Genomic DNA, 19,850 nt, shown 5'->3' with positions numbered 1-19,850 from the left:
TGTAAACTAGTGTAATTTCAACGTTCCATTATAGTATCTGTTTCTAATAAATGCATTTTAAATCTCATTTTTCTATGATAATAGGGCAAAATGGGGCAAATTGGACAACTACTGAAAATGGTTCTGGTGATAACAGATCTAGCGCTTCTTGTTTATGTAAAAAAAAGAAAATCAAATCAGTAACATTAAAAATCCATTCATAATAATGTAAAAATCACAATTTCCAGCAGTTGTTGGGGCATATGGGGCAATATAAGCATTTAAAAGGATCTTTCATATATGTTTATGATTTCTATTAACCTCTAATTACACCTGCAGCTATTTTCAATGATCTACAGTCGTGTTAGTTGTTTGAAAATACATTTTAATTCTCTTTTTGTATGAAAAAAGGGCAAAATGGGGCAAAATGGACCACTGCCCGTGCCGTCCTCCTCTCCTCTTCTTGGCGTAACGTCCTCACTGGGACAAAGCCTGCTTCTCAGCTTAGTGTTCTATGAGCACTTCCACAGTTATTAACTGAGAGCTTCCTCTGCCAATGACCATTTTGCATGTGTATATCGTGTGGCAGGCACGAAGATACTCTATGCCCAAGGAAGTCAAGGAAATTTCCTTTACGAAAAGATCCTGGACCGACCGGGAATCGAACCCGTCACCCTCAGCATGGTCATGCTGAATACCCGTGCCGTGCGGTGAATGAATTTAGCACCAATCGATTTCTCGTACTTTTTTACGTCAGAAATGGTCAACTTCACGTACCGAAACCAGCGGCGTTAAAAGATCCGTTTTTTGGGTCGATTTTTCCCACTGTGAAATGTGAAGCGGTGGGGGGTCGCGAAACGAAGGTTGGGAAGCTATGGTCTAGTTCATTCAAATCTCACCGGGGACTACGACAAGGTGTTGCCTGCTGTTGAACATCGGCTTTTTGTACATAAAATGAAGAAATCGCCTGTTTGATAAACGCCTCGCCTGTTTGATAAATGTGATGTAGAGCTAATTAGTGTACATATGTATGTACAACTCTTCTCTGCAATTATGACAAAACACTTCAAAGACACTTATTTTCTTTCAGTAATTACATACAACAAAACTTTCGATTTTAACTGAACGGTCATTTATTCATCATTACCATCGCGCACTGAACCACTTCCCATAAAACATACAGTAGTTACCATAGAACTTATCCCGGTTGGCTTTGCTTCCAAAGTCAACAGCATGTTTAATACCTCCGATTTCGAAGTTGAGCCTTATTTCCGATTTTTTGCTCTGCTTAACGACGCTCACGCCTCGTACAAATTTATCCTTGAACACCATTTGAATGTACTTCTCGGCATTGCGATTGCAATCCTTCACCATTTGAACCCGAACACACAGTACTGCTTTCTCGCATATGAACACCCGGTGCGAGCTCAGCGTTTCATTGCCATAACGGACCCTGTCGGTGTAGAGCACCAGACCATAGCTGGATGCAGAAATGTTTTCATCTAGATTGAACAGCTTATAGTTTTGCATGAGTGTTTTGCGGAACGAATTGATCTGCACCTCTACAAATGCCAACTTGCGGAACAAATCTTTCTCCGGCTCAGAGGTAGTTTCACTCATTTTTTCGGATAGCTGAACAATTTGTGATTGTACAAAGTTCAGATATTTATTCCAAACTTCAATGATCAGGAAAGTGAAATCGTCCGTCGTCTGGGCTACCATTGTACTGCTCAAAGAAGTTCGCTGTTGATAAGAAACAGGAAAACCGAGAATTAGGATCAGGATAGATACCGTTAAACTCGAATTACTCACCGAAGCTCTGTGAATGTTTTTCATGATACCGGCTGCTTTCTTAAAGAGTTTCAAGTACTTATTGTAGGGCTCGAATAATTCCTCCTAGTAATACAAAAACATAGATATTTATTTCATATAATAAGATCGTTGTATGAGTTTTACCTTGAAGTACTGAATAAAAAATTCGCAAATTTCATCGACTCCCACGCTTTCTTTGGAGAAATCTTCATACACTCTTTTCATGTGAATTACAACCAATTGATCATACGCCGAAATGAAGCGATGAATCTGTTGTGATAGTTCTTCCGGGAGCTCTCCAAAATAATACTTTCGATTGATTGCCAAAATCTGGCAAAAATGCTTTTGAGCTGTGACCAAACTTTGTACTGGTTTCTCAGAATCCCTGAAAGCAAATATCGCGCAATATGTAGTTCTGTAAACAAAAGTATACCATGACCATCACCAAACGGATATACCATTAGCTTACCAATGCAGAACGGAAACAGATGATCGAATAATGGTAATGTGAGGTAAGTGACAACACGATAATGAGTTCTCTCAACAAACACATATATTTTTTGGTTTCAGCTAGATAAAAGCGTATTTTTATACGTAATATGTACACAGTCAAGCCCCTAACTGTAACCTCAGCTAAAGCGTTGCACTCATAGAGCAACATACCATGTAGTTTGAGAGCCAGATTCATAACTGTCACCTGTAAAAACCAAAAACATAATCAGGCAATTTCCAAAAATCTCAACCAAGCCCAACGACTTACGACTGCTGTTATTGCTAACGATACTTTTGCCGCTGGCCGTGCTTCCCCGGTTGATGGTCATCACGCTGGGCACTCGCTGTTCGTGCCATTCCTTCTTGCTGCTAAGATCGTTGATTCGTTGACGCTCCTGCATGGCGAAGCGTTTCATCGTGTCTTCGATGTAACCGGCCATCTTCTGCACGGTGCTCATGTCGCTGTTAGAAATTTCCACCTCCTGGATGCCGCGCTTTTTTGCGAACACGCACAGCTTCGTCTTGCCGTCGTTGTACAGCCCCACCTCGGAATCGACGAAGTGGCCACGGTATTCGAGATAGTCTTTGATCTTCTCCGTGTAGATGATGCACTTCTCGAAGAAGAAAACCTTCGCCGGATAGCGGCGCCTTCGGTCCCAGTCATAGACGTCCATTTCGAACATTTTGCGGAACTTGCCCTGGTGGAAAAGGTTGAGCTGGAAGAAGAGTAGAGATGACGTTCAGAATTCGGTACAGTGAGACAATGTTTCTTTGGCCTTGGTTGTTGTGCGTGTTTTTGTGTAATGTGGTTTTATTCAAATGTGTCTTAAACAGTTTATACTGGGCGGTATAAATAGTAACATTCATTTCCCATCAAAGCTTTATCAAGAAAATATTACATATTATGAGGCGAAATCCGACTCCTAGTTTTCCCAAATTTCTTTCAGTTTATACACACATTTTTATTTACAAGACATACATCAAACAGATAGTTAGTAGGAAAAAAATAGGTAGTTATACAATTAGTCAACTAACTCCACTCCGGTTTCAGAAATACCGATTGATTTATACCTAAAGGTGTCGAATAGGAACCGGATATCATAGAGCTCAGAGTCATCTGACCACTAGGTATAAATCATCAGCCTCAACAGAAGAATCCTCTTCAACAGCTTCCCGGCAGTGGCCGGCAGACAAATTGGTCTGTACGCCGACGGGTTGCCAGCTGGCTTCCCATGTTTGTGTATTAGAATCAATATTTGTCTTTTCCTCCGCATGTGTAGAGTCCAGGCAAACCTGTATAGCCAATTACTTTCTAGATTCCTCTAGACAATCCATCTGGTATTTCTCCAGCAGTTTGTTGTGGGATTCCTCCATTTAAATCATCTGGGTCTCCTCCAAGAAATTCTTGCAGGGTTCCTCTCCTCCTAGAGGTTTTTGCGAGATTCCTTCAAAAACTGCTAGGGTTTCCTCCAGATACTCCTTTTGGGATATCTCTAGCAACTCTTTCCGAGTTAATTTGAGGAACTCCTTCCAGGATTCTTTCGGGAACTAATTCTGGGGTTTCTCCAGGTGCTCCTACCTGGATTCCTGCATGATTTTCTCCCGGGGTTCTTCTCCCAGTATACGTCCAGCCAGAAGGTTCTTCTGGGATTCCTCCAGCAAATCCTCCCGGTCTCAGCATTCCTCCAGGAGTTCCTTCTGTAATTCTTGCAGATTGTTATGGAATTCATCACCAGGTTCATTCTTGAATTCTCTTAGATGATCATGAGTTGTTTTATGCAATTACTCCAGGACATACGTATGGAATTATTTTATCAGTTTTTAATACAATCTCTACCAAACTTTCTTGGTGAATTCCCCCGCAAACTTCCAAGGGTCTCTAGGGGTTTCTTCCAGATTTCTTCCAATAGTTGTGCAAATAATGCCATCTAGGGATTCCACCTCGAAATCAAGCTTGGAGTCTTAGGAAAAAACTTCTGAAGACAATCCAAAAGAAAAAGTCTTGGAAAAAATACTAATAAGAAAATCCCTGACGGAACTTTTAGTCTTATCTTATAATGGGCCCCCATAGGAATCTCGAAAGAATTCCTGAAGGATTCCCGGAAAAAATCTCTGTAGGAGTTCCATAAGGAGATCTTGGAAGAATCAAAGATAGAAAACTTGGAGAAATTCCTGATGGAATTTCTTCAAGAATTTGAGAATCAATCCTGATTATATCCCTGGAAAAATCATGAGTATTTCCGGAATAAAAATCAATATTCATGGGAGGTTCAGATTGATGTTCTGAAACTATTTCAATGAGGTCTCAGGAGCAATTTGGAAGAATATATCGTTTCTAGATTATTCAGGGAATCTCACCGGAATATATCAAACAAATGTTTATTATATCTCACCGGAATGTCTCCTGTCATAATAACAGGCAAGCTAACAACGGAGTTCTCCTTCAAAATTAGCCCCAGTTCCACTAGATCATCGATTCCTAAACTTGATTCTCGCAACCCTTCAGTATGTTGCTACCAAGCTTGCTCTTCCTATAGCCACCGGGGGGGGGGGGGGGGGGGGGGGTTTAGGGTTAAACCCCCCCCCCCCCTTCAGAGCCAAAATATGTGGAACAAATTTTTAGTATAAAGCGCTTTGCGACGAAAAAATTTTTCGGCTGCGCCGCTATTTTGAAACGACAAATACAATTGCTCATTACTGTTTACAAAAGGTAAGTGTCTTATCAAAAAAAGTATCATTGATTGTTGAAAACCCCTCCCAGAGACAATTTCTGGCTACGCCACTGACAAACAGACATATTACTTGGAAGAAATTGGTTTCAAAAACATCGGTTGGCACCTCAGTAGCACTTTCTATAATGCTCAATCCGAAGCATTCATTTGCAGGTGTTGTTTCCCTCGGCTCGATGTAACAATTTAGCAGATGACGACTCCCCCCGTGGCGTCATCCATTCATGAAACATGAATGAAGGTTCATGATTGATTTATTGTATGTAAACATTGATCGGCGTCGCGTTCATTTCTTTCCAATATTAAGAGGTGATGTAGGCACTACAACGCCACCATGCTACATGCGAGCACAGTCCGAACCACACTTTATTTTCAAAATGACCGTTAAATCGTGCGATGATTGCGATTTGAGTAGTATGTCTGTTTGTATGTGCTATAACAGTCTAAGCGTGCTTATAAACGGACTGGGCACAGACAAATAGACGTAAAACTTGCAAAATTTCCATCAACTACACTTTTAACGATAATTTTAAATCTTCATATTTGTGGCTTTAACAACCAGAAGCGCATGTATCGTTTTTCTTTGCGTTTGACGTTTCACACTAGCGCGTTCTGTTGACGATATCACACAACGCAGTGTTTCGTGAAACATTTCCATTGATGATAGTGTGAACTGGGTGATGGTTTACCAAGACAATTGTTCTAGTTGTTATGTCTGTTCGTCTGTGGACTAAGGGTCGCCAAACGAAGTTTAAAAGCTATGCATTCGATCATTGCCCCTATCTGTGGAATCAACAAAGCATTAGAATCCCACCATAAAGCCTTTTAGAGTCTTCTTAAAACCCCATCTACACATATCATACAGTCCAGGGGTTTTCAGATCGTGCACCGCGGTGCGCTTGATACACCGCGAAGCCTTTGCAAGTGCACCGTGGCAGTTCGAAAGTTCTACCTTCATTTAAAAATTCTCCTTTCAATGCTGTGAATGTTAACAGCATCAAACACCCTACAAGGAATTTGTTTTCAAGAATTTTGCTAAAATATCTTAGAAGTAATCCAACTAGTTATACCTCCTCCCCCTTTGGATTGAATGGCACCTTATGCAAATCAACAGATTTCGTTTTTAATTTAAACTTCTGGCAGCCCTGTGAGCATCGATAAACACTTTGCTGGTAACCTTTTATTGCTGTTTTGATTTGATTCGGAGTTCTGTTCCAACCCGTTCCATGAGCAGAATGACGTTTGAACCATTTTAGTTTGAAAGATGTGCAGATTAGCACATGTCAAATTAAAAAGTGTTCAGATTAGAAGCGATCAAACTAACGGGGGTAGACGGTTCTGCATATATAGGACGTCAGAAGGGACCCATAAATGATTTCTATCAGTTTTCAGGAATTCAATAAAAAATGATTTCAAATGAACCTTTTTCGGATTCAGAAAATCTTGAAGAAATTTACCAAGGGTTTGTAGGGATTTTTGGCAAAGATTTCTTCAGAAATCCTGCAATCTAATTGGAAAAACAGATGCCAAGCAGGAGTACGTCGAGGTTCTAAAAACCCGCCAAAAGCTTTTTAATGTGGCAAGAATTCCACAATGAGCCTGTTAAGGACCTCACACGAAAATGTAAAAAAATATGCCCAGCAAGAAAACATTCATTGTCAAACAACTGTGTCAATCAAACGAAAATCGAACTTGTAATAAAAACAAAATGCATGTCAATGTAAAAATCACATGTGTGGGAAAAATTATTTCTAAAATGAGTGCATGCACTCTTTGGACAATCATGAACAGGTGCACCGCGTAGAGATTTATTTCCTAAAAGTGCACCGCAAATTAGAAGGTCTGAAAACCACTGTACATATATGAGGAATATATTCAACAAAAACCGAAATGTCAGGTAGCATTCCTCCAGAATTACATTGGAATCTCATAATTTAGATTTTTTTCAGCATCCACCCAACAATAGTCATAAATTAACACATTTCCGCATGCGAGTTAACTACACCAAGAACTATGCTTTATATTATGTTTCCAGTTCAAAACCGAATTAGCGACATTTTTTCTTCGACTTCCGCTGCTTTTGTCTTGCGTTAAACACAATGTCGGAAGTGGGGCGCTGTATAGAGCACCAGGTGTACAATACAGCGCCCCACTTCCGACATTGTGTTTAACGCAAGGCAAAAGCAGCGGAAGTCAAAGAAAAAATGTCGCTAATTCGGTTTTGAACTGGAAACATAATAGATTACCGTGCAAATGTTCAATCGTCTAAAATATTTGTTCACACGTCAAACACCAAGGAAAGTAGCAAGTAAACAAACCGATTATTCCATGCACCACCCAAAAAGTGTAACCGACGCTTAAAATTTCTAGCAGCGAAACGAACCAATGTATGCTTTTCCTGGTGGGAACATATTGTGATGTGACAAAAAATTTCTGCAGGGGGTCGAATACGGTGCAAAAAAAGCAATATGCATTCCGAATTCAATCGCACACTAGGTAGGTAGGTATTCATGAAAGTCACGAAACGTCAAAGATTTGCATAGCAACAACGGAGCGATTGCTCTATAGGGGCTGTCCATAAACCACGTGGTCATTTTTTTGGGACTTTTCAACCCCCCCCCCCCCCCCCCCCCCGCGTGGTCATTTGTTCATACAAAATTTTTAATTTGTCCATACAAAATGAACATTGGCCGAACCCATCCCCCCCCCCCACCCCGACCACGTGGTTTATGGACAGCCCCATACTGCTGTTCTACGCCCAATTGGCCCATGTTATATGGGAATCTCATATTGCATCTTTTGCACCGTATTCGACCCCCTGCAAAAATTTTTTGTCCCACCACAATATGTTCCCACCAGTTTTAGCATACATTTGTTCGTTTCGCTGCTAGAATTTTTCAGCGTCGGTTACACTTTTCGGGTGGTGCATGGAATAATCGGTTTGTTTACTTGCTACTTTCTATGGTGTTTGACGTGTGAACAAATATTTCAAACGTTTGAACATTTGCACGGTAATCTAAAGAGCAAAGCAAGATGCATGGGACAACTATGCATAGAACAACAGTATGAGGCTCTGCATGACATTCTCTCCCACCCTTCTGAAATTCTCTCATTGAAATTTTGTAAATAACAAGGCCAGGGCCTCCATTTATCCTAGTGGTTAATTCTATTCATCGCCAATCCGGAGAAGGCGGGTTGTCTTTGCCTCACAATATACAAATTCATACAACGGGAGCCAAACGAAAGTCCTACAATTGATAACGTAGAGCCATAAAGAAGAAGAAGAAGTAGAAAAAGAAGAAGAAGAAGAAGAAGAAGAAGGCCAGTAAATGTCAAAATTCAATAGAAAATCAAAACAATGCAAAGGGATATAGGGCACTGCAAACCGTGGCTGCTAAGTCTTTGTCGTTTCGTAGCCTTTTTGTTTACGATTTGGACTTGGAAAAATGTAGCAGCTTTTGGACTTCAAAGAATTTTGCTGGCTTTTCATAGGTGGTTTGATTTAATTTAAAAAATAGGACTCGCGTGCGTATAAAAGTGTGCTTATTTATGATTTGATGACGGCACGATGGCACCCCTCTAGGATCTCTATAACTTCACAACAATTACATCCGGGATTCCTCCTAGAGATCTTTCATGATTTCGCCACAAGTTTGTTCCAAGACTCCTCCTATGTGGGATTCCCAGGAAGTAATTCCGGGACTCTTCCAGAGTTATTTTCCGGGATTTCTTAAGGAACATCTACTGAGATTACTTCAGGAATTCCTAGATTCCTTCATCCTACTGAAATTCCATTCTAGATTCTCCTTGGAATTCCTCCTATTTTTCATGGAATTCCTCTGAAAGTTGATACTGGAATTTTTAATGAAAATCCTCCAAGAGTTTATTTGGGAATATTTTGAAATATTCGTCCCGCAACTTTTGTATATGGAATTTTCCTTAATGAAATTCATACATAATTTCCTTGAGGAAATACTCTAGCAAGTTCTTTCTGGTTTTCCTTAAAAGGAATTTCTGGAGGATTCCCAGAACTCCACGGGAAATCCTGGCAGAAAACCCTTGAAGTTCCAGTAGGAATCTCAGAATGAATCCTGGAAGGAGGTTCTTTCATGCAACCTGTTAAGAAACTCAAAAAAAAACACCTGGAAGGACCCCAGAGGGAATTTCAGAAGGAACCCCAAAAAGACTCGCATATATAGCTCTCTGAGAAATCACATGAAATCCTAAAGGGATACTAGAAAAAAAGTGGAGAGACCACGGAAGAAATTCTTTGAAGAATCTCAGAAAAAAATGCTGGGCTAATCTTGGATGGAGTAATCTTAGAGGTATCTCGAAATCAATTTCTAGAGAAATGTCGGAAAATCCAGGATTTCTTAAAATAGTTGATTTTGATTTGTCTTTGTTCAAGAGACTATCAACCCTTGGCTGGTTCGTCTCTCCTTAAAATAGTCTCAAATATTATTTCACAAATTAACCAGACAAAAATCTCTGGAAGAATCCCGTGAGTACTTCCTGGAGGAATCCTGGCAAGAGCTCTTCAAGGAATCCCAGACGAAACATCTTTAGGGATCTCAGAGAAAACTCCAGCAAACAAAGATAGGAGCACTCACTTGCAAAGAGTTACAATCCTTGCTATTTTCTCAGCTCAGAAGTGTGCAATCAAGAAACGATGTATGGACGGCTTTTGCCTTGTGGCTTTGTCTAAAAATTTGCCGAATAGAGTAGGAGTCGCACACACATACCGAAGTCGTGGGGGAGCTACGAAGGCAACTCTCCACAAGGTGAATGTAAATTACACTCACCTCATGGAGAGTCGCTTTAACAGCTCTGTCATGACTTTGGTATGCGTGTGCGATATTTACTCTGTTTGGAAAACTTTTAGGCAAAACCACAAGGCAAAAGTCGTCCATACATCGTTTCTAGATTGCACGCTTCTGAGCTGAGACAATAACAAATGAGTGTAACTCTTTGCAAGTGAGTGCTCCCATCCCTGCCAGCAAGAACCCAGCAGGAAACTTCTGAAGGAATTCTTAATAAACTTCCGGAAGAATCTCATCAAAAATGCCCTGGGAATTCCACAAGAAACTTCTGGAGGAGCCCTGAAAAAATCACGAAGGATTTCTTGGAGTAATCTCGGATGAAGTTCCGGTGAAATCCCAGAAGTACCAAAGCTCAGGAAGTTTCAGAGAGTTCCAGGGAGTTTCAATGGCGTTTCAGTGTGTTTCGGGGGATTTCAGAAGGGTCTTGCGTGTTCCTCAGGAGGTTTCATTGATGTTTAATGGGGACGATTCAAGAAGTAGTATTTTAGGAGGTTTCAAAAGTAGAGTTAGGGAACGTCGATAAATAACGTCACGCTAAAATTGTTCGTTTTTCTACCTCCTCACCCTATATCATACTTTTTGTATTCGAGCTCCGAGAGTATTTGTATGGATCACACTTTGCTAAATTCGCCCCCTACCCCATCAAAGCGTGACGTGATTGATTAACGTTCCATTAGAAAGAGCTTTAGGAGATGTTCTCTGAAACGCCCATTTAAAACTCCTCCGGCAAACCTCCAAGAACAAATCTGAACCCCAACTGAAAAGCCCTTGAAACTCCATGAAATCTTCCAGTAACCCTTTGAAACGCCACTTAAGCGCCCTTGAACCCCTCATAAAGTTTTCCTGAAACAAATGCAGTACATAGGGTATGTGTGCCACCAGTAATCTTACGCTCCTATGTTCATACTATTCGAAAACAAGCGATTACGGCATCGATTGATTCCGTTCTTTTTGTTTTCATGGGTGCTCACTTCTAACAAAAAATACAAAAATAAGAAACAAAACAAACAGCGCTTCAATCCTTTGTTTTTCGTAGGATGAAAATGGGAGCCACATTATTAAGCATGTGGCATGTGGGAACCAATACCCTAGTAACTCTTGGAAGATCGCTATTTTAGAACCCAAAAAATGAAAACGGTCGCGAAAACGCTGGAACCATTATAGATTCCGTTCTTTTTGTGTTCGCGCGTGTTTACTATGAGAAAGAAATGGTTCTGGAGGAATTATTGAGTAAAGTAATCGAGGAACAAAACACGTGCCTATAAATTTCCCCAGAGAAAGGCCGCGTGACTTTTGGGCAAATACACCAATATCTAGCTTATTTATTGTTAGTGTACGATCAGTGTAAAGCTTGTTGAGTGATACCTTCCACCACGTGTGTTTTGAGTTGAACCCTTAACGATGAAGACACTCACAGGTTTATTTTTGTCCGGATTCTTGTTATTGTTTGCCCTCAGAATCAGTACCGGAGGTGTGTCAACAATTTTGCCAAAACAATTTGCTGCCACAGAGAAGGAAGCCATCAAGTCCGTCCGAATGCATTTGAAATCCTTCTCCGAAAGCAGGTTAAATCTTTAGAATTCCAGATTCCAATCTTGCAAACACATGGAAATGTTCTACTCACCTCGTAACATTCGCAAATATCGTTGATGCTCATGGCCTCGTTTACGATGTCGATAAACCGCTCCAACCGTTTTTCTGCCTTACACAGAACTCCGATCTCATCTTTTACTGTATCCATAAGGGCGTCGGCTATCAACTTCAGAGCTTCTTTGTTGATTTCGGCTAGCAACAGTTTGTACCTCGGTAATCGTTGAATCGGTTGAAGAAGAAAACTGTTGAGTCCTAGTTTATCACCAACTTGGTTTTGTCTTTCCTGGAATTGGTAATTGGGGAAATAAGTAAATCCTATTCTAAATAGGTATCAAACTCACTTGAAAGAAGTCCAAGTTTTTATTGCAAATCTTCTCCGACTTTGGTCGATTCAACGCAAACAAGATGTAGCAGTAGAATCGATTTTCCTCAATGAATTGGATAAAGGTCTCCGCGACACCCTGTATACTGGCACAATTTTCGCGCAGTTTTGGTAGGAACTTGTCTTTGTGGAACTCGTAAATGCTCTCAATGTTACCAAAAATGTGGTACTTTTGTCCCCTCAGTGCAGGCGGCAAATCCTTTTCGTTCATCACACCCAGGTAGTTCTCGATTCCTTTCTCGAGAGTTTGTACGTAGTTTTCCTCATTTTCCAACAACTCTTTTATGATGTTGCTGATGCGTCTACAAAAGAAATGGAAAATCTTATCACGCTATCAAGAATGCATTCAGTCCGGATGCCATACGCTGATTTGATTGACGAATCTGAATCAGGCCTGGAATTGCTTAGCGCAATCAGTTCCTCGTCATCGGAAGAATCGAATGAATCAGTGTCGCTGAATTGGTCGTCGTCATGGTAGTGCCCATGACCGGCGGGCTCTTGAGATATGAACGCATTTCGTGCTTCTGCCACCACTGCGGGTTCTTGTGACGTATCCGAAAGCTCGAAGTCAGCGGAGTCCCTGAAATACATTTGGAATTTATTAACACCCACGAACGTTTCCAAAACAGTTATTATGACTAACGGTTATCAAATTACGCAAACAAAGGGAGCGACAGCACGTCACAGTCGGGAGGGGAATACTGATAAGAAATTAGCTATAAACAACAACTGTATTTCCCGCTTCATACAGAAATGTAATTCAATACGGTTCGAGTGCTTTGCAGGTGAGTCACATTCAACAGGCACAAACAGTAAATAAATCACATAAAGGATTATCGTGGAGTTCATTTATTAGTTCAATGTTAAGTAAACTGTAGTTTAAGTACTAGAAATGTTCCAGTGAGTTCCGATGAAAATGCTGAACTCACGATAGACTTCGATACAAAAAATGAAAAAAAGTATGAGTGATTTAAAAAATCAAAGAATTACGATGGGAAATCCGGGTGATCAAAATCCCTTGAATTTCTAGGAGCACGAAATACTGATGAATCATCCCATTCTCAGCATTCTCGGGACGAATGTTTCTGGAATTCCTCTAGTTTTGTAAATTTCTTAGAAGAATTGGGCAGAATTGAAAGTGGAATTCCAAGAATAATTCCTAAAGAAAAACTTTGAAAGAGATCATGTAATTCCCACAGGAATAAAAGTTATAGAAAGAATCCATGATGATTGATGCATTGAAATGTTGAGAGAAATTTCCTGCAAATCTCAGAAAAAACAACCTGGACTGAATTCTAGAGCAAACCAGCACAGCAAATAATTTTGAAATATCGGCGGCCAGTTTGCTGCGTGGAAAGGATGTAATTTGTACATCACTTCTACGGCACGCACTGGCCCAGTGATGAATTTTTCGTTTGACAACAAATTTTCACCGACTAGAGCGGGAATCGAACTCACACTCCGAGGCTTAGCGATACGCCTAGATGACTGACGCCTCTAATTGCACGGCTACGAAGCCCTGAAACGGTTGGTGCGATTGGATGTGTTGTTTACGGCAATTTATGCGACTAATGTGTATAACCTTAACACTGTAAAACAGCGTTTCTCGAACTATGGGTCGCGACCAACAGATTATTTTTGGTGGGTCGAGAAAGCTTGAGCGATATTATAATTAATGATTTACCGTCTCCCCTCGTTGGTTTGACCACATCTAATCTGAGCACTTTTTAATTTGACCCCTTCTAATCTGCACATCGTTCAAATTAAAAATGATTTAAACGTCATTCTGCTCATGGCACGGGGTGAAACGGAACGCAGAATCAAAACAAAACAGCAAAAAAAGGTTACCATCAGTGTGTTTTTCGATGCCCACAGGGTTACCAGAAGTTCAAATTAAAAAATGAACCTCGTTGGTTTGCATGAGGTGTCGTTCAAACCAACGGGGGTAGACGGTACTTATCTTATGTCAAATGATATTGTAAGGCATTCCCAAAGTTTCCTTATACTCTTTTGGAAAATCGGCAGAGTTATCAGATTTATTTGGAAAAATCTTATTAGAATTTTCAAATATAAGCTTTCTTCTTAATTATATTCTTTTCTTTTTTGTAACGAGCCCGAAGTATTGAATTGAAACTACTGAAACCGTGAGTTTTCAATCAGAAGCTTTAACATTCTGGTAATGTTTTTAATTTTCCTTGTGTTGCAAAAATATAAGACCAAGTTGTTGCATTCACACGCCATGTTCAGTCATAAAAATTTCAGAAAAAAAATCAGCAAAAAATGCCAAGTTTTGATAAGAATTCACCAAACGTTTGATAATGTCCACTTTATTATCTGTCACGAAAACTTATCTCAAATTCTTAAGATGTTTTTAAACTGATCACTACCTTTTGTCATATTTTTTTATGAAAAGAACGAAAAGAACACTGTAGATAAAAAAAAAAACTTTTAAAATTTGTAACTTTAGGTGCTACATAACGCAAGTTAAACAAAACCTGTCATGAATGCGATAAAATATATGTATTCAAAAATTTAGTCTAAATTTTCAAAAAATGGCATATTATGTACTGGTGGGTTGCCAATTTATTTTACAATCATAAATGGTCGCAAGCTGAAAAAGCTGCTATTAAATAAGTTTTTTATTATGTTCAAGATATGAAACTTGATAATCAATTATCTCACGAAAGGTATTTTTGATTATCATTTATTTATTTTATGATAAATATGTTGTAGCGGACATTAAATGCAGTTTGATGGGTCAAGCTGCAGAAATGATGAGCGAAATAGTTGTAGTGAAAGAGTTGGATTTTTGAAAATTGTTGAGATCCGCTTTATTGATTTCACTGCCACAAAAAAAACAATAATATGGCCATATGTAGCACCTTATCGATGTCAGGACCTTTCGTAGCGCCAACATCGGCTTCGACCACTACCTAGTGATGGTCAAACTGCGCCCAAAACTCTCTGTCATCAACAATGCACGGTACCGGCGACAACCACGGTACAACCTAGAGTGACTAAAATAACTGGATGTCGCCTCAGCATACGCGCAAAATCTCGAGGCCAAAGGTATCGTGTGTCCCATCTACAAGTTGGATTACGGGAACTACCGCGCTATCGCACTACTGAGCGCTGCCTACAAGATACTCTTTCAAATTTTATGCCGCCGTCTATCACCGATTGCAAGAGAGTTCGTGGGGCAATCCTCCACTCCTCTTCATGGCGTAACGTCCTCACTGGGACAAAGCCTGCTTCTCAGCTTAGTGTTCTATGAGCACTTCCACAGTTATTAACTGAGAGCTTCCTCTGCCAATGACCATTTTACATGTGTATATCGTGTGACAGGCACGAAGATACTCTATGCCCAAGGAAGTCAAGGAAATTTCCTTTACGAAAAGATCCTGGACCGACCGGGAATCGAACCCGTCACCCTCAGCATGGTCATGCTGAATACCCGTGCGTTTACCGCCTCGGCTATATGGGCCCTATTAGGCTGGATTTATGGGTGAACGCGCTACAACGGACCAGATGTTCGCCATCCGCCAGGTGTTGCAGAAATGCCGCGAATACAACGTGCCCACACATAACTTGTTCATCGATTTCAAATCGGCGTATGATACAATCGATCGAGAACAGCTATGGCAGATTATGCACGAATACGGATTCCCGGATAAACTGATACGAATGATCGAGGCGACGATGGATCGAGTGATGTGCGTAGTTCGAGTATCAGGGACACTCTCGAGTCCCTTTGAATCTCGCAGAGGGTTACGGCAAGGTGTTGGTCTTTCGTGCTTGCTGTTCAACATTGCTTTAGAGGGTGTAATTAGGAGAGCGGGGATAAACACAAGTGGAACGATTTTCACGAAATCCGTTCAGCTGCTTGGTTTCGCTGATGATATTGATATTATTGCTCGTACATTTGAGACGATGGTGGAAACGTACATCCGACTAAAGAGTGAAGCCATGCGAATCGGATTAGTAATCAATGTATCGAAGACAAAGTACATGATGGCAAAGGGCTCCAGGGAGGAACCAGCACGCCCGCCACCCCGAATTTATATCGACGGTGATGAAATCGAGGCGGTTGAAGAATTCGTGTACTTGGGCTCACTGTTGACCGCCGACAACGACACCAGCAGAGAAATTCAGAGGCGCATTGTGGCAGGAAATCGTACTTATTTTGGACTCCGCAGTACTCTACGATCGAATAGAGTTCGCCGGAACACGAAGTTTACTATTTACAAAACGCTGATTCTCTATGGGCACGATATATGGACCCTACGTGCAGAGGACCAACGAGCCCTTGGAGTTTTCGAACGGAAAGTATTGATATTCCAAATTGCAACCATATATTTCAACTTCAGAATAGTGTGGATAGATACTCCACGATGCCCCTATGAAGTATATACAAGTATCACATGATTCTACTGATGACCAAAGCGCACTATACTAAATTTTAAACGACACCGGTGCATTGTTACGAGTGTAGATATAAAGCCCTTAACTCCAGAATGATTTGGATGGCCCAAGCAATCGTCATTGATGTAGAGTCAATCTCGCATACTATAATTTACCAGTATGGATCTAATGAATTAGTTCTGACATACATACATTGGTTTAGTATTCTATTACAAGTAAAGGCCTTACAATCAAAACTCCAGAGCGTTTTATATTGCCTAGAACATCACCAGGTCATGGCCACCATCATTTCATGTTTTAAAATATATCTTTGAATGTAACGAATGAAGATCAAGTGAATTGAAAAGAAACAAGATTATTTGTATTCAGTAGACTAAGTTCAAAACTTCTAAATCATTTCTGCCTAACACAAACAAGGAGTTTTGGGCAATTTTCATTACAATATATCAGATTTACATAGAAATATTACCCGAAACCGAGTGCAAAACAAGAGGTGTACACTACATTTGCAGCTGTATCTCCGAAATGTTCTTACATAACATAACCTCTATGTATGCATATGATAGCACAACTAATCCCCTTGATAAAAATTCGTTTTGATTTTGTAAATCCATCCACTAGGTCAAAAGCTACGAGTAAAAGTATAAAAATAGGTTGTCCACATCCTTTAAGGGTTAAAGGCATCCAAAGGGGTATCAGAAGCATCTTAAATTGATAACGATAATTTCAAGAGCGTTTCAATGTGATTACGAATGTTTCAGGGGCGTTTTTAGGCATTTCAGATGTTGGGTATATCAGAGGGTTTCAAGAATATCCTTAAATCGAAAGGCATTTCAGAGGCGTTTCTAAAAAAATATTGTGATGGGGCCTCTGAAAATCATATGAATTTTCTTGACATGCCTTCGAAATCCCCCTAAATCCTAGTGAACCCCATGTACCTAACGCAGGGACACTTCGAAACCACCGAAAACACCGCGTAACGTCTTCGAAACCCGCTGAAAATCCTTTGAAACTTCCTTAAATGCATCAGGTCCCCTCGGATCGCATGTAACGAACCAGATACCCTCCGAAACCCACGAAACCGCCTCCATAAGTTCTGCGTAACGCTTCTGAATTTCGCCAAAAATACTCTGATACTCTCTGAAATGCCTTCAACACCCCTGAGATCTCTCGGTACCCCACTGATACTCTTTGGGACCCCCAAAATGACCTTACATCCTCCCTATAATACCCACCCCCTCCCCTCCCTCTTACTTAAAAAATAGAGAAATCCCTGGAGAAAACATAGAAGCAATTCCTGACGAAATCCTTAAAGATATCAATGGAGGAGTTGTAGAAAACATCTTGCAGAATTTTCTGGTGGACTCCTCTAGGAATCACACAGCGAAACTTAAGGTGAATTTATGACGAAGCCACACCTCGAATTTTCAAAAGCACAAATGTGAATAAGGGGCCGTCCATATACCACGTGGACAGAAAATTCATGGTTTTTGACCCCCTCCCCCCTCCCCGTGGACAAGCGTGGACTTTTCATTGACCCCTACCCCCCTCCCCCATTGTCCACGTGGACATCAGAAAAAAGTTTTTTTTCATATTCCTAAAATAAATGGAAAAAGTGATTTTGAAAAGATTTTTTTAATATTGTATATTTTTTCTTCGTAAGCAATGTCTTGAAAACTTTATAAAATACAAATATTCAATAGCGTTACATAGAATACAAAGAATAGCACAAAATAGGTACCTACAGGTTTTCAGCATTGTTTTTATTTCAGCTTAATGTTTGTGAGAGTGTGGATTCGATTATTGCTCCAGTTGATGAAAAATTTTCGTCAAACGGAAAAATTTTCATTGGGTGTTTTTCGTGTAATGTCCATCGCCTGATGTTAGTGATTGTTCAATGTTTAGTCTGTACAGCCTTTGGTTGAAGACGGTGTTGAATGAAGAATGTTTGTTCAATCTATGATTGTCTGAAAAGCTAATTTTAAATCTTAGATTTATGTTGAGATAAGATTATATTTCTTAGGTTCTTACAAAAAAACAAGACTTGCATCAATATCACACATCAAGATAGTGACTATGTTTAAAGTGTATTTAACCTGTAATTTGTAAGTCCTGATGTTAGTTTTGTTGGAATTTGTAACAGTCGTGTTCGAAAAGATGCGGGGTTTTTACGCCTTCTGGAGACTGAAATTCAATGTTGTTGTTCAACACCACAGGGCTTTTCCCCACCACCTTCATTAAGCCAAAAGGCAGATGAAGTGAAAATAAATAAAGAAAATAAGCAACATAATTGTATTGCTGAGGTTTAGACTTAAATACCCATTAGAAATATCTTTTAAAGGAACCTACAAAAAACAGCTTCTGAGATAAGCCTGCCAATCCCTACATATATGTTGAAACTTTGAAGTAGTTTAAAAATTTATGATACTTCGAAAATTCCATACAGAACTTCTGACTGAAACACAAACATTTGCATGGTCTACATTCCATTTTAAATCATCAGAATATTCCTCGATGAAGAAAACTAAGTAATTAGAAATTCTGATAAATTTAAAACAAATTAGTCTGTGAATCAATACCATGATTTTTTTTTTCCTTGAAGAAGTAACGTACAACTAAAAGACAATGTATAATAAAATAAAATGTATGAAAGAACTGTTGAAGAGAATCTCATCAATAATGCGACATAGTTTGTTTCGTTTGTAGATTCTTGTTTTCTAATTTATATGTCAATGTTGTCCACGTGGACATTTGACAAACCCCCACCCCCCTCTCCGTGGACAAGCATGGACTTTTCGCTGACCCCCTCCCCCTCCAAGCTGTCCACGTGGTATATGGACGGCCCCTAACCGAATATTGGTTTGCGCTGAAAAGTTGATCGATTGGTTAGCAACAGCGGGAAACCAATCGATCAACTTTTCCGCTCAAACCGACATTTGGTTCTCCAGATTTGTGCTCTTGAAAATTCAAGGTGTGGCTTCATTATATATTCACCTTAACCGTTATGTGGCCGGCAAACCTTTTCCTTTTTTCTACACCGTGTATTTAAAATGGGTGCTGGGTACCCGGGTACCCTGCCGGCCACATAAGGGTTAAATTAACTTTTTATACTAAGCATACGCGTCAACTTATGTCGTAGGTGGGGGGCGGTGCAAGGCCTCTCAAAACCAATGATATACGATTGTATGTCATTCCCCAGAAATCCATTCCCCAGAATGGGACATTCCCCAGAAAAATATGAGAATCAGTAGTTCCATAATAACTCAGGTGAATTGTTAGTTTTTAGAGCTCTAGGTGATTTGATCGAACTCCAGCGGAAGACCAGATCACTTCAGCGTGGTTTAAATCACCCATCCATCTTGGAAAATTGAAAATCGTTTAATGAGATATCTTTCAAATTGAAATGGTTTCCATATAATGATATCTTCTTCAGTGTATTTCAAAATTCATTAAATGCATATTGAGTTAAGAACAAAAATGCGGCAACCTTACTTAAAGAAGGTTGTATTTCTATAAGAGTGGTAACTAATGTCAGTCATTTTATCATTCAACATCCAATAAAAAGAAAATTTTAATTCCAAAACATCCCAAAAGAACAGCCTGTTATTTAAAGAAGGCATA

At 39.9% G+C, this 19,850-nt stretch overlaps 1 protein-coding gene across 1 annotated transcript in view; it reads right to left on the bottom strand.

The window, feature by feature from the left end:
* Nucleotides 1-1,088: 1,088 nt before the first annotated feature.
* LOC109422416 (triple functional domain protein) overlaps nt 1,089-19,850 on the bottom strand; it is a 42,251-nt gene continuing 23,489 nt past the window's right edge. Inside the window, exons 3-10 of the mRNA XM_029856918.2 lie at nt 12,172-12,387; nt 11,767-12,109; nt 11,457-11,708; nt 2,552-2,999; nt 2,455-2,488; nt 1,936-2,176; nt 1,792-1,875; nt 1,089-1,722 (exon numbers count right to left, since the gene is read on the bottom strand). Coding sequence (XP_029712778.2) covers nt 1,123-1,722; nt 1,792-1,875; nt 1,936-2,176; nt 2,455-2,488; nt 2,552-2,999; nt 11,457-11,708; nt 11,767-12,109; nt 12,172-12,387 — 2,218 coding nt within the window. The 3' untranslated portion in view covers nt 1,089-1,122. The remainder of the gene's footprint in view (nt 1,723-1,791; nt 1,876-1,935; nt 2,177-2,454; nt 2,489-2,551; nt 3,000-11,456; nt 11,709-11,766; nt 12,110-12,171; nt 12,388-19,850) is intronic.

This window comes from Aedes albopictus, chromosome 3 (assembly GCF_035046485.1).
Source record: "Aedes albopictus strain Foshan chromosome 3, AalbF5, whole genome shotgun sequence".
NCBI classification, from domain to species: Eukaryota; Metazoa; Arthropoda; class Insecta; order Diptera; family Culicidae; genus Aedes; species Aedes albopictus.
Note: the sequence above shows the minus strand (reverse complement) of the source record. Positions and strands in the feature narration are given on the sequence as shown.